The sequence below is a fragment of the Ascaphus truei genome, chromosome 1 (genome assembly GCF_040206685.1).
Source record: "Ascaphus truei isolate aAscTru1 chromosome 1, aAscTru1.hap1, whole genome shotgun sequence".
In the NCBI taxonomy this organism is placed as follows: domain Eukaryota; kingdom Metazoa; phylum Chordata; class Amphibia; order Anura; family Ascaphidae; genus Ascaphus; species Ascaphus truei.
This window is the reverse complement of record NC_134483.1, coordinates 173,157,144-173,173,156: the sequence shown is the minus strand read 5'-3', so window position 1 is coordinate 173,173,156 and position 16,013 is coordinate 173,157,144. Positions and strand designations below refer to the sequence as shown.

The 16,013-nt window shown below is 40.6% G+C and overlaps 1 protein-coding gene across 2 annotated transcripts in view; it reads right to left on the bottom strand.

Moving 5' to 3' along the window:
- Positions 1–16,013, bottom strand: part of PCSK5 (proprotein convertase subtilisin/kexin type 5) — a 470,036-nt gene that overhangs the window by 199,186 nt on the left and 254,837 nt on the right. For both annotated transcript variants that reach the window (XM_075598528.1, XM_075598537.1), the window contains exon 9: positions 6,960–7,060. In XM_075598528.1, coding sequence (XP_075454643.1) covers positions 6,960–7,060 — 101 coding nt within the window. The remainder of the gene's footprint in view (positions 1–6,959; positions 7,061–16,013) is intronic.

The following is a 16,013-nucleotide window of genomic DNA, read 5'->3' as shown; positions in this document are numbered from 1 at the left end:
ACAACTGTCAGCTTTCAACTCTCTCCTTATATCCCCTATTAGCACAGTCCTTATGTAAGTAATCACTGACACCATTTATTTCCTGCTGAAAATCATTTTCCAATCATTTGGCAAGTGTACAGGTATTGTGGAAGTATTACTGTCAATGAAAATAACACCTCTTCATTTCAGACAGGCAGAAATCCCTCCTTGCTTCCCACAATTTTCTGTAACTTCAGATATATTTATAGAAGCCTTCAAAACTCCACTGTCAAACCCAACAGTTTAGCAGCGCTAGGAGTATAATTACGTTTAATCTGACTACAGCATTACAGAGACATATGGCAGTTTTTATAATCAGGAGTTGAATTATCTAGTAAATTAGTTATTAGTGGTTGAGTAAACACTCAATCTTCTATTAAGTAAATGTCTTATGAAGAAAAAAAAACACCACATAGCCATAACACCACATAGCCATAAACATGGTAATAAATAAAGAATGAAACAATTACAGCATACAAGCAATCTGGTCAAACTAGCACAAAAGCGCTTTGTCTTAGTGACTTAGTAAAGTACAGTATGTGTCTATTTGTAATGCACCCTTGTAAGATAACAAATATGCAATAAAACTATTAAAACATAGCACCCCATGAGCCCCCTCCCCAACTTACAGAGCTCCTTCAAACACATGTACACAAAGCTACTACAAACTTACACACACATGTCCCTGTCAAACGCACACATAGCTACAGCCCCCTAAAACTTAGTCTATTTAAATACAGACATAGAGACTCCTGAAACACAGTAATGAATAGGCCCTTCAAACACACAGAGATCTCACACACAAACACACACACACACTTTTCTCAACACTAAAAGGTGTCTCTCAAACACAGATACATACACACCTTCATGAAAATATAGAGAGCCCACTCTACCACATTCACATACAGTAGTCGATTACTCAAAATTAGAGATTTACACATCAGTGCAAAAATTGTCCCTAGGTACAGTAAGCATGAAATGGTCCAGAGCATAGGGTGACCAGGTGTCTCGATTTTGCCGGGACAGTCCCGTTTTTTTCATTCATGTCCCGGTTGCCTGTCTGTCCTGGAAATGTCCCGGGTTTTGGCCATTGTACAGGTATTTAAATGTGGAGCGGCAGCGGTGCGCGAGTCTGGGGCGGCGGAGCTGCGCGAGAAGGATGCGGGACTCAGCTGGTGAGTTTTTTCAATGGTAGAATAGAATGCTGCCGGGGGGTTGGGCTTTAGACATAGAGTCTGTTGCTGGGGCGCATAGGATTGGTTGAAGGAGTATGCCAGGGCGGGGCTTTGGTAGAATTCCGGCCGGGCCACAGGGGATTGGTTGAAGGATGCCGGGGTGGGACTTTGTCAAAAGTCCCGCCCCTGACATCCTTCAACCAATCCCCTGCGGGCCGGCCGGCATTCTACAAAGCCCCGCCCCGGCATACTCCTTCATAGTAGAATGCTGGGCCGCAGGGGATTGGGTGAGGATGCCGGGTGGGGGGGAGTCGGAGTATGAGCATAGCACACCACCAGGGAATAACGGTGCAGGAGATTGATGGCCATTTGATGAGGAGGATGGGAGCAGCTCAGCAGGACCGCAGGGGATTGGACGGATGCCGGGTGGGGGGTGGGGAGGGCGCATTGATGTGACTGACCTGTAACAGTGACTGCCACGAGGAGCACAGGAGAAGATGTGTCAGACAGTCTGGAGCTGCTCAGGGGCAGAGCTGCTGCTGCACGTGTGACACAGTCTGTACAATAAGTACTGTAAGTGTAAGTAGCAACATATATATTTATAATAATACACAACCCTATTTCTGATTTCCCATGCTATTTATTTTGCACATTTTTTATATTATATAAACAAGCCCCAAGGTCAGGTCAGGAATGACAATGAGGAATGTCCAATTAATGTCTTAATTTTAATTAATATTTTCATTTTTTATTTAATTTTAATTAATGTCAATAAATTCTTTATATAATTTTCTGTGTGTCTGTGTGTCTCTCCGTGTTTCTCTCTCTGTGTGTGTCTGTGTGTGTATGTGTGTCTCTCTCTGTGTGTGTGTGTGTGTCTCTCTGTGTCTGTCTTGGTGTGTGTCTCTCTCTCTGTGTCTGTCTTGGTGTGTGTCTCTGTGTGTGTGTGTCTCTCTTTGTGTGTGCGTGTCTCTGTGTGTGCGTGTCTCTGTGTGTGCGTGTCTCTGTGTGCGTGTCTCTGTGTGCGTGTGTGTGTGTCTCTCTCTGTGTGTCTGAGTCTGTGTGTCTGTGTGCGTGTCTCTGTCTGTGTGTCTTGTGTCTCTGTGTCTCTGTCTGTGTGTCTCTGTCTGTGTGTCTCTGTCTGTGTGTCTCTGTCTGTGTGTCTCTGTCTGTGTGTCTGTGCGTCTCTCTGTGTGTATCTCTGTGTTTGTGTGTCTCTGTGTTTGTGTGTCTCTGTTTGTGTGTGTCTCTCTCTGTGTGTGTCTCTCTCTGTGGGTGTGTGTGTCTCTCTGGGTGGATGTATCTCTGTGGGTGGGTGTGTCTCTGTGGGTGGGTGTTTGTGTGTGTGTCTCTGTTTCTGTGTGTCTGATTCTGTGTCTCTGTGTGTGTGTGTCTCTCTCTCTGTGTGTCTGAGTCTGTGTCTCTGTGTGTGTCTGAGTCTGTGTGTCTGTGTGTGTGTCTCTGTCTGTGTGTCTTGTGTCTCTGTGTGTCTCTGTGTGTCTCTGTGTGTGTGTCTGTGCATCTCTGTGTGTTTCTCTGTGTTTGTGTGTGTGTCTGTGCGTGTCTCTCTCTGTGTGTGTCTCTCTGTGTGTGTCTCTCTCTGTGGGTGTGTGTGTCTCTTGTGTGTGTGTGTGTGTGTGTGTGTGTGTGTGTGTGTGTGTGTGTGTGTGTGTGTGTGTGTGTGTGTGTGTGTGTGTGTGTGTGTGTGTGTGGTGTGTGTGTGTGTGTGTGTGTGTGTGACTGCCCCCCCCAGTGTGTGTGTGTGACTGCCCCCTCCCAGTGTGTATGTGTGTGACTGCCCCCTCCCAGTGTGTGTGTGTGAGACTACAGACACCAAACCAGTCACCCACCCACCCAAGTGTCAGTCAGTCAACCACCCCACACCCACCCTCTCTCTCTGTCACCCACCCTCTCTCTCTCTGTCGCCCACCCTCTCTCTCTCTCTGTCACCCACCCTCTCTCTCCCTCACCCACCCTCTCTCTCTCTCACCCACCCTCTCTCTCTCTCACCCACCCACTCTCTCTCACCCACCCTCTCTCTCTCACCCACCCTCTCTCTCTTACCCACCCTCTCTCTCTCACCCACCCTCTCTCTCTCACCCACCCTCTCTCTCTCACCTACTCTCTCTCTCTCTCTCACCCACTCTCTCTCTCACCCACTCACTCTCTCTCACCCACTCACTCTCTCTCACCCACTCTCTCACCCACTCACTCTCTCTCACCCACTGTCTCTCACCCACTCTCTCACCCACTCTCTGTTACCCACTCTCTCACCCACTCTCTGTTACCCACTCTCTCTCTCTGTCACCCACTCTCTCTCTCTGTCACCCACTCTCTCTCTCTCACCCACCCACTCTCTCTCTCACCCACTCTCTCTCTGTCACCCTCTCTCTCTCTCTCACCCACTCTCTCTCTCTCTGTCACCCTCTCTCTCTCTGTCACCCTCTCTCTCTCTCTCTCTGTCACCCACTCTCTCTCTCTCTGTCACCCACTCTCTCTCTCTGTCACCCACTCTCTCTCTCTCTGTCACCCACTCTCTCTCTCTCTGTCACCCACTCTCTCTCTCTGTCACCCACTCTCTCTCTCTGTCACCCCCCCACCCTCTCTTTCTCTCTCTCTCTCTCTCTCTCTCTCTCTCTCTCTCTCTCTCTCACTGTGTGTCTCTCTCACTGTGTGTCTCTTTCTCACGCTGTGTCTCTCACTCTGTGTGTCTCTCACTCTGTGTGTCTCTCACTCTGTCTCTCTCTCACTCTGTCTCTCTCTCACTCTGTCTCTCTCTCACTCTGTCTCTCTCTCACTCTGTCTCTCTCTCACTCTGTCTCTCTCTCACTCTGTCTCTCTCTCACTCTGTCTCTCTCTCACTGTCTCTCTCTCACTCTGTCTCTCTCTCACTCTCACTCTGTGTCTCTGTCACCCACTCCCTCTCTGTCACCCACTCCCTCTCTGTCACCCACTCCCTCTCTGTCACCCACTCCCTCTCTGTCACCCACTCTCTCTCTCTCTCTGTCACCCACTCTCTCTCTCTCTGTCACTCACTCTCTCTATGTCACTCACTCTCTCTCTCTGTCACCCACTCTCTCTCTGTCACCCACTCCCTCTCTGTCACCCACTCCCTCTCTGTCACCCATTCCCTCTCTGTCACCCACTCTCTCTCTCTATCACTCACTCTCTCTCTCTGTCACCCACTCTCTCTCTCTCTGTCACCCACTCTCTCTCTCTGTCACCCACCCACTCTCTCTGTCACCCACCCACTCTCTCTCTCTCTCTCTCTCTCTCTCTCTCTCTGTCACCCTGTCTATCACCCTCTCTGTCACTCTCACTGTGTGTCTCTCTCACTGTGTGTCTCTCTCACTGTGTGTCTCTCTCTCACTCTGTCTCTCTCTCACTCTGTCTCTCTCTCACTCTGTCTCTCTCTCACTCTGTCTCTCTCTCACTCTGTCTCTCTCTCACTCTGTCTCTCTCTCACTCTCACTCTGTGTCTCTGTCACCCACTCTCTCTCTGTCTTATCTTAACTGCCGTATACCTACACCGAAATAACCTATACTGCTTTCTTCCAGATCTGACTCAAGTTTCACACGGGAGACATCGGAAGACAGGTAGAGAACACCTTCCCTCCAGTATAGTACCTTGAGGGACTGCTGACCAGGTAAAATCCCAGACGGGATTGCTGCTTTAGAAATTGTGAAGAGGGGGCATCCTGACACTGGTTAATGGGTTCAGAATCATTCATATCTGGCTTTTTTTTCCCAATTGGTGAGGTCATCACACACACACACGTAACAAGGACTAATTGTAGTACAGTATAAGTGTAATACAATAAATAAACTGTTATTTAAAAAAACGAATCCTGTTATTAGTTATTACTAGGAATTTATTCAATTTTTTAAGGGGTGGGGCTAGGTGCGGGGCTAGGTAGCAAGTAGATTTTTTGGTTGGGCGAGTAGATTTTTTTTTTTTTTTTTTGGTGGGGGGGTGTCATGATTTTTGTGTTGGCGGCGCTGTGGGGGAGAAGGTAGAGAGAGAATGGGAACAGGTAGAATGAATAATACAGCATCAATGGTGACACTATTAAATAAATATCATTATAATATTCATTTGTTGTATTAATCATTTTTTTTTGTGTCACGGTTTTTCATTTTCAAAATCTGGTCACCCTACCAGAGCAGTGTTTTTCAACTGCAGTTGCTAGGAACCCTAGGGTTTTCCGGGCCTTCCAAAAGGGTTCCGTGGAATTTTCAGGTAATTTGAAAATTGCACCAAATACAGAAGAACATAATGCATCTGATCTCAGACGCGCTATTAGAGAGGGTTGGGGTTCCTACAATGCATCTGATCTCAAACGCGCTATTAGAAAGGGTTGGGGTTCCTTACAATGCATCTGATCTCAGATGCGCTATTAGAGAGGGTTGGGATTCCTTACAATGCATCTGATCTAAGACACGTTATTAGAGAAGGTTGGGTTCCTTACAATACATCTGATCTCAGACGCGCTATTCGAGAGGGTTGGGATTCCTTACAATGCATCTGATCTCAGACACGTTATTAGAGAGGGTTGGGGTTCCTTACAATGTATCTGATCTCAGACGCGCTATTAGAGAGGGTTGGGGTTCCTACAATGCATCTGATCTCAAACGCGCTATTAGAGAGGGTTGGGGTTCCTTACAATGCATCTGATCTCAGATGCGCTATTAGAGAGGGTTGGGGTTCCTTATAATGCATCTGATCTCAGATGCGCTATTAGAGAGGGTTGGGATTCCTTACAATGAATCTGATCTAAGACACGTTATTAGAGAAGGTTGGGTTCCTTACAATACATCTGATCTCAGACGCGCTATTCGAGAGGGTTGGGATTCCTTACAATGCATCTGATATCAGACGCGCTATTAGAGAGGGTTGGGATTCCTTACAATGCATCTGATCTAAGACTCGCTATTAGAGAGGGTTGGGATTCCTTACAATGCATCTGATCTCAGACGCGCTAATAGAGAGGGTTGTGGTTCCTCAGAATTTCACAATATAATTATAGGGTTCCTTAAACAATAAAATGTTTTAAAAAAAACACTGGTCAGCGGTGCACAGGCTGGGTGCCACAACTGCTTGACAAGCAAAGATTTTATCTTCTGCCAACGCTATAAACAGACTTCAAAACATAAGGAAGGAGAGGGATGCAATCTTTGCTCAAATGTACTGTATCATGATGGCAAAGAGAGGTGACAATGAGCAGGGCACTAAAGAAAGTAGAATACAATGCAGGGCTTTCATCTCCTAGGGTTGCCATGTTTGAGTGAAACGTAAAACAAAGATAAGTTTGTACAGTATGTCTACAATATACACTTTATCTCATCGAATGAATAGTTTTCTAGAAATCAGCATAAAATCAGCATAAAATGGCCAGGTTGGAAGCAAGACGCAGTGATGTGTGCCCTGAACCACAAGCTTAAATGCCATGTATCAATATGAAATAGAGCTATAAAACATTAAAAGACGGTAACCAAATAAATCTAAACAGCATTCAAAGCCATATTATACAATTTTACACAGCTTAAAAGGCAAATCGACTCCTTCAATTCATCATGAAAGGCTGGTAAAACTATTCTCTCCAGGAATCATCATTTAATTATTTACCGGCCTAGTAAATGTAATGTTGCATTGTTATTTATGTGATGCCCTTCTGACTCCTGTCATGTACATGAAGCAGTTAGCCAGTGACCTGAGAGCAGTCTCATTACTCGGTCACAGTTAGAAGGATCAATACTTACTTTGCTTCTAGTGCAAGAGCTACGATTCCAGCAGCCATAGGCGCGGATGCTGAGGTCCCTGTGTGGCTGTCTGTACAGCGCTGCCGGAGATCGGTGGTGATCTGAAACAAAAACACAGTTTGCTTGAATTCCACACCAAATCAAAGTCACGAAAAAACAGTTTCACCATTTGCAAACAAATGAGAACTCCACGAATAATTGAACTTCCAAAGGATAATTCATTATCATGCCCGTTATTGATTTCTCATTTACTGAAAACGTTCTTTTGAACATTTAAGTCACATGCAATATTTTCTGCAACGATCCGGTTTTATTACAGTATAAAAATCTACAGTATTAAATCTATAGAGTTAATGATTTAATTCAGATTGTTTGCAATCTCATAAGAGTATTCTGTCCAATACAACCACATGAAAGTAAATAAAAAAAGATTACAACTAATACACAGAGATTCTTGATGGGTATTTTAAACTCCAATTTCAGGCAGTTTTAAAAAAAATGTCCATAAGGATCTTCGGCCCTTATCCAATATCCTGTGAAATCGCTTCCCAGGGCTGGAGAAGAGTTGAGTTCCACTTAAGTGAATGGGATTCAATCTTAAGCATGGACAAGCAGCTTCTAAGCATACTGAATAAGGGCCGTAGGTATCAAGGCAAAATGACTGATTCTGTGGCAAAAAAACAGCGCTAGGTATATTAAATAAAAAATGGAATACATCTGGTGCTATTTGTACTCCAGAATTGCACATGTTTTACCTTAACGGCTTCCTTGAACATTAAAAAGGCTGGCACACCACAACGTCATAAAGGTGGTTGTTGCACATTTCAAGGTCATTCACTGCTTCCCAAGCGATCACGTGGTTGTGATCGCGGAAGTTCGGATCCGGAAGTCGTGATCACGGAAGTTGGTGTTGCAGCAATTCTACTGCTGAAGGCACACACCCATTTGTGCAGATTTACAATGAAACCAGTTAATACAATCTTCTGCTAGCTTATATAATAATTAGAATAAATACTGAAATTAAATTATTAGAATAAAATTGAAATGGCCAGGACTTCCAACTTCCCAGACTCTCTAGAGTAAAAATACAAGGGTGCAGAATCTATTTATCATATGCACCTGACAAAGTAGGCAACAGACCTCAAACCATTGTATCTTTTCCGTATAGTCAATAAACATGTGCACTTAATGGGTCACTATGTGAATGTGTTGGGATTATTCATCAATAGTTCTTTACAATGTGTGTTATTTCCCCACATCTACAGCATAACACAGGCACCTGCATTACTAAGCAATGCATTACCATTTCATTGCATATTGAAAGATAAAAAGTATTGTCCTAAAAACAACAAAAAAAAAAGATGTAAAGAGAGTTTATCATGTCTGAATATCCAGAAGTGGACACACAATGTAGGAAAGCAGCAAATATAACTAGTTAGATAGACTGTATATGAAGAGGTATTTGGCCATATTTACTAAGCAGTGCTAAGGCAACTTAAAGCTGCCGTTCAAGCAATACCCTACATGTGTTTTTTTTTTTAATAAATCAGTTCTGTGCTATGAGAAAATACTTGTAGCATTAAAAAAAAAAAACTCTTGAGATTTTTATATATTATATTGTAACAATCCTTTTTTGTTTCTATAGCAACCATTTACAAAGTCACAGATAATGAGTCAATACTCCTTTGCAGTCATTTAGTGAGCCCCCGAGCCGAATCTTCTCCGATCGATCACAGGAGAACGGATCGATTGGCAACGTAGCTAATTACTTATCATTGCGTGGATTGTATTGATGAACATATTAAAGGGGGGGATGGGATGGACACACCTCGGACTGCTGCCTTAAAGCCTATTAATTTGAATGGCCTTCGATGCCTTATGGCGTGGCATCACTTAGCAAATATAGTCCATCGTCTACAAGATGCTGTTTTTTCCTTTTTGTAGATCACTAACTAAAACTTTGCCTTGACTAGTTCCCAGTGCTGGCTGCCCAAAGATGGCAACAACAATGCAGTAGCATTTATTTTGAAAAGGGAAAAACTTAGATGTCAACATATACACTCTTAAGGATGAGGAAGGAAAAGATGATTGAGACTTCGAAATACTCTTCAAAAGGAGTAAATACGACACACACAAGCAGCATTTGTCAGAGTTAAATGAACTCCAGAACAAGAGAATGTGAGATGTGAATGTGAGAATGTCTTTATAGTATTTGATTAGTAGGTGCATGGATGAGGCTCCCAAGAGAAGTGAGGGATAAGCACTTTGTCAAACCTGCCATATAATTCATCCCTGATCACAGCAATCTTGAATTGTTGCATCACTATTCTCAAATATATGACTGTATATTAGAAGCAGTATGCCAAATTATATACAGTAAGTATACTCTGTTTTTGTAGGGGAAAAAAGTAGCGGAATCCTACCTCTGTTGAACCCTCCTTACCAAGGGGTTTTTGAACAAGGAGGTCTCCTAAAGTTCAACTTCAGTGGCCCCTCTCTATACTTCTGAAGCAATTTCACTATTTAAAAAGATGGAGTTTACCCTCTTCAAAGATAGCCACTGGGGTGCTCCCTGCCTGTGAGCCAATCCGCAACAGTGACCTCATAGATCATTGTTGCCGATTGGTTAGCTGGCTGTTTACTGTCTGCAGCCATTTTAAAATTGAAAATGCTGGTATGTCGGATGTGAATATCTCTTGAACCCAGGGGGCTTCTAATGGCAAGGAAGTTATGGTGCTACAGTGAAAGGAAAAGTCACAGAGCAGTGCAAATAGTTGCTTTGATATGTTTTGACTCATAAAACAAATAGTAACAATTGTAAATAGATGAAACTTTTTTTAATGTCAATAAAAGGACAAAATAATGTAAATTTTCATTATAGCAGCCAAATGCTTTGAATGCTGAGAAGAAATAATATTTGGCTGTTGTAAGACAGATGAACGTTAATAAATTATTACTCAAGTTTGTGAAAAGAAGCTGTGAAAACTAAATCTATCACCACATGACAGCAGCTGGTGCTGTAAAACAATTCTGCAGTGTTTACGTAACGAAAAATACAATTATGTTCCAAAATGAACTGAGGAAGTATTGTTAAATAAAAACAACAATATTGGATTTATACTGAGCTTCCACAGATTTTAATACAGATGTTTCGGAATTGACGATGAAGCTAAATGTACTGGAATGAAATGTTTAAAATAAACCATTTAATCCTCAAGAAGCCTATACAGCCACATTTCTAAAAGATATACTGGCTCAAAATCAAGAATATTACTGCAAGAGGGGGGAAAAAATGTTCCTACTATGGCTTTATACAGCTAAACAATTCTGCTGGGGTTTTGGTGACGTTTAATTCACAGAGAATTGCATAAGAGCGCTAGAACTAAATATATTGCACTCCCAAATTAATTTTGCTAAGGTAAATAGTGGTTGTGGGAAATGAATAGAGCATTGGACCATTTGACTCCATCATAAATATAGAGTCAGGAAAAAACAATCCCTCTATTTTTGACACACGTGAATTGAATAGTATGCTGTGGAAATTTCCAGTAAGAAAGTTACTATGAGGATGCTAAGATTACTGTAACGATCTCAATATTCCTCAAGAGCGGCATGTCTGGTTTGCACCACTGCTGTAATTTTTCATGACAACATTAAAAGCCATTTGTGCTACTGCATTTTTTGTGAAACATTATTCACCTTACAGGGCTGATGGAGATGGACTGCAATGCTGCCTGTTCTGGGACACACTGCACCTGATGTATTTACATGTAGCAAGTAATACCAAGAGAGAGGAATATTGGTGCTTAAATCTGCCGTTTAAAAAAATAAAAAAAAATATATATTTTTTTCCCATTCAATATGTGCATCAATACAGTCTGCACACTGACAAGTGATTAGCTAAGCTGCAGATCGATCCGTTCTCCTGTAATCGATCGCTTTGCTCAGGTTTATTTAACTCAGCATTATTGGAAATGTAGTTCCTATAATATGATTGTCTAGGCAGTTACAAGATACAATTGGTGCACTGCTAGAGAGAGGGCAGGTCCCAAGAGCTAGAGCCTATCAGAAGGGCAAGGGGCTGTCACTTTGGAAATGCTTCCTCCATTAGAAACATAAAAAATGTCTTTAAAACATTTTTTTTTTTTTACATTTTAAATGCTATAAGTATTTTCTCATAGTACAGAACTGATTTATTAAAAAAAAAACACACATGTAGGATATTACTTGAACTGCTGCTTTAAGTCAGTGGTGCTAAACTCCAGTCCTCAAGACCCTCCAATAGGTAAAGTTTTAAGGATATCCCAGGTTCAGCAAAGGTAGCTCACTCAGTGGCTCAGTTGAGCCCCCTGTGCTGAAGCAGGGATATCCTGTTGGGGGATCTTGAGGACTGGTGAGCCCCCATGCTTTAAGTCATCTAGTTTGCTATCTATTGACATGATATCTGTCATCAGTGGGGGTGTAATACAATCTTATATCTCCTTTAGTTCCCCATAACTGTACGTGCAGCTGCTACCAAACTGAATTTCCAAGCTGTTAACCCAATCGGCTCCATATTACACTACATTTTCTTTTAATGGGGCAATCCCTCCAAGGACCAAAGTGAACTAATGCCAGTGACATGTTAAAGGGGTTACATCTGGGCGACTTTTTACCCAAATGTGACACCCAGAAGTATTTGCTAAATAATTTTGTAGAACAGCAATCCCCCTAAAAATGGGTCATTTTTTTATATACATATTTGGAAAAAGAGGGGGGGCGGTTCGGCTGAGCCGAAAGGCGCTACTTTTAGAATCTGGGACACCCCTGCTTCCCGAGATAATTACTGATTCCTCCGCTAATCTTGCCCGCCATCACCGACCAATAGGAAGCTGCGACCGATGATATTGAAACTTCCTAGTGGCCTTTGGGACCCGGGAGACTGGAAGGTTAACAAGTTTACCCAGAGCAGACTCCAGCACTAACTCCTTTACAGGTGATTATCTTTGGAATCGAGGGTTCCGGATCAGTCTAGCTGACCCCCCTGCTTCCAAACATGCAAAAAATAAGTCATCCCCCCAGTGGGATTGCTGCTTTAACATTACCTTGTGGTGAGCTGAGACTTAATGACAGGGTTAATTTCCTTTGGTTAGTCCCTTTTCTGTGTGTTCAGCAAGTGTTTGCACAGTCATAGACCCCTCTTTCCCCTCCCCTTATCTTCATTGGCTCTCTGATAAGGACAGGGTGGGAGAAGGGTGAAGAAAACACCAGTGATATACACCCCCCCCCCCCCTATACAGAAGCCCCTTAGAAGTTCAACTTTTAATTAATTCCAGTAACAGATGAAAGAAGCCACATTGTTTGCTTTTGGCATAGTTAGATTTGTTTTGGGAAGCAGGTGACACTGCTGGATTATTTACAAAAGCCGGCTATTGTGTGAGTGTACCTGTAAGGTTCCCCTTTTTCTTTTTACCTTTAGTTACAGTTCCCTTGGATACATAGCTACAGAACTCTTTTATTTATTTTTTCTTATTTATATATATGTAAAGCGTGTGACAATGTATAATTGTACATTCTTACCTAAGATGGCAATCTTTTGGTGCTCCTGTTATAAATCTGAAAAAATCCTGATTGAGTGCCTAACTAAATGGCCGCCTTTCAGGTCTAATCAATCCTTCAGTCAGTGTTACTCAGCAGCTACACTGGGAACATTGGCAACACATTATAACAAACAGGAAAGTGTTGCAAATATCTTGCACTACTGGGGAGGTGGGCTAAAGCCTGCTATCGAAATCAAAGGATGCTCAGTATATTAAAATTAATTAAAAATGGCATTAAGAGTTAAAAAAAATCACTACTTATCTAATACTACAGAACTGATTCGTTTAAAAAAAAAAACCATAAGATGTCACACATTTTGCCGCTTTAATTCATACATGGCTAGTATCTCGCCTCCTGAGTATGTTCTGCTCTTTAAAAAAAACTTTTTTTGTGATACAAAATTATTTTTCTTAATCCCTCGCTTATAAAGTTACCATGGTAAACTTTAGACTAGACTGGGCTCTGGGGAAAGCGCCATTTTAACCTCCCGGGCACTTATTATTTTAAACACATTTCCCGGAGGGAATATCATATCTTAAAAGAGATCTCATAAAGTAAAAAAATGCAAAAAAAAGACGATGACCGCGAGCCACTACTTTAACACCTGCAACAGTTTTAAATACTAATTGAGCTTCTATTCACACACTAATGAATTTACCATGACAGCCAGGAACAATGTTCCAATCATGCTACATACACCATGTTAGTAGTGGGAAATAATTGCCTATTAATTTTCAATATTTTTCTGTTTTATAGAGCACAGATAAATCCCAGTTATCTTATCCCCACAGGTGAAAGAGAAGCATGTAAATACACTGCAAAGTAATGAACGGAGTAATAACATTAAGTGCTTTTCAATGCTGCTAAGAAATAATTTGATCACACACGATGTAAACTCATTGCTTGTATGGGAGGAATGTCTAATCCTGCACACAAAAAAAGAAAAAATAATCTAATTCGAAGTATTGCCAGGCAGCAATTTCATTAAAAAAAGAGAAAGATAATAACCAAAACAGAAAATATAAAAAGGTTTGTTAAATGGCTATATCAATATAAAGTGTATTAAATTGAATGTGTTTTAATGTAGCAGTGTCAATACATGCATTTTTTTGCTTGTGTGACTGAAATGGGCCGTTTTATACTGGGAATATATATATATATATATATATATATATATATATATATATATATATATTTATATATATGTGTATATATATATATATATATATGTATATGGTTTTGAAGCAAAAAGTGGCACTGTGTGCTCATTTGCATGTCATTTCCCAGAATCCCTTGCTGCAGTTGAAGTGCTGTGTAGAGAGAGAGAGAGAGATTGGTACTGTGTTAGCCAAGCTTTAATAATCAAAAACGAGTAGACGATACCGCCACAGAACGGTATTGTCTATTCATTTTTTATTTTATATATATATATATATATATATATATATATATATATATATATATATATATCAAAGACACAAAAATGAATACCGCATCACTTCCAAAAAATTAATGCAAAGTCTAAATAACCTACTTAAATCAGGAAAAATATACCTGAAATAATTATAACAGATAGAAAAAATAAACTGTAGGTGGTGCTTGAGGAAAAGTTAAATATGGAAACACAAAAGAAAAAGATACCTCTGAAATAGCACTCAGACAAATAATTGCAAAAATATAAAGGGTACTTTAATTAAATTCAAAAGATAACAGAAAAACAAACAGCTGACCAATGAACCCGCCTGACTATAATAGATTAGTGGACAAAAGAAAATAACAAAAGTTAATATATACAAAACCCAATAAAAATAAAAGAAAAGTTGATGCCCCAAAGAATAGACCTAACTCACTGAAGGAAAAAGGAATTTCCTGCAATGAAATAAATCAGACCGGCCGGTCCCAAGGAATATTGCTAACTGAAGGACATCATACAAAAAGGTCAAAGATACAAACTAACACAAGCATACAATCAAAGAAAACCATGGTGCTGAATTGATGACAGTTGAAGTGTTAAAAAAACACTATAATAAGCTAGTTGCAGTACAGATGAGATTAATAAAAAAGCATACATATACAAAACTTCATTTAGTAACCCAAATACATAAAAATACAAATAAGATGGGGAAACAAAAGAGAGGTAAATAATCTGAGATACTCAGCTCCTGGAAAACTGAAGTACTGCAACCATCAAACAGCACAGCAAAGTCCACTATTAATGTCCAAGGATATAGGACATAGATGAAGGTTCGAAATAGAACTTAGGCAGGCAGGGTCAGCAGCAGCAAAAATTAAAATTAGCCCACTAACGCGTTTCGCCCGCAAAGGCTTCCTCACGAGTGAGGAAGCCTTTGCGGGCGAAACGCGTTAGTGGGCTAATTTTAATTTTTGCTGCTGCTGACCCTGCCTGCCTAAGTTCTATTTCGAACCTTCATCTATGTCCTATATCCTTGGACATTAATAGTGGACTTTGCTGTGCTGTTTGATGGTTGCAGTACTTCAGTTTTCCAGGAGCTGAGTATCTCAGATTATTTACCTCTCTTTTGTTTCCCCATCTTATTTGTATTTTTATGTATTTGGGTTACTAAATGAAGTTTTGTATATGTATGCTTTTTTATTAATCTCATCTGTACTGCAACTAGCTTATTATAGTGTTTTTTTAACACTTCAACTGTCATCAATTCAGCACCATGGTTTTCTTTGATTGTATGCTTGTGTTAGTCTGTATCTTTGACCTTTTTGTATGATGTCCTTCAGTTAGCAATATTCCTTGGGACCGGCCGGTCTGATTTATTTCACTGCAGGAAATTACTTTTTCCTTCAGTGAGTTAGGTCTATTCTTTGGGGCATCAACTTTTCTTTTATTTTTATTGGGTTTTGTATATATTAACTTTTGTTATTTTCTTTTGTCCACTAATCTATTATAGTCAGGCGGGTTCATTGGTCAGCTGTTTGTTTTTCTGTTATCTTTTGAATTTAATTAAAGTACCCTTTATATTTTTGCAATTATTTGTCGGAGTGCTATTTCAGAGGTATCTTTTTCTTTTGTGTTTCCATATATATATATATATGCAAATATAACTGTATGCTCATCTGCATGTCTTAGGCAGGTCTGCAACCCCGCCTTTCCCCATTATCACCCAGCATACAGCACTTCCACTGCAGCAAGGGATTCTGGGAAATTACATGCAAATGAGCACACAGTGTCACTTTTTGCATCAATAACCATTTTTAACATGGTTCCCTATAGGCTTTTTTTTACTCACCATAACTTAACTCTGTATTATGGTTTATATATATATATATATATATATATATTTTTTTTTTTTTAAATACTTAGAAATAAATCCAAAACAAGAATATTTGCAAACATAACATTTTGCTTTTCTTAAATTGTTCCCTTCATTACAATGTGTATGCACAATACTGTAATTACTTTAATTTCTTTCATTGTGTGTGAAAGTTGAAGAATCCTTT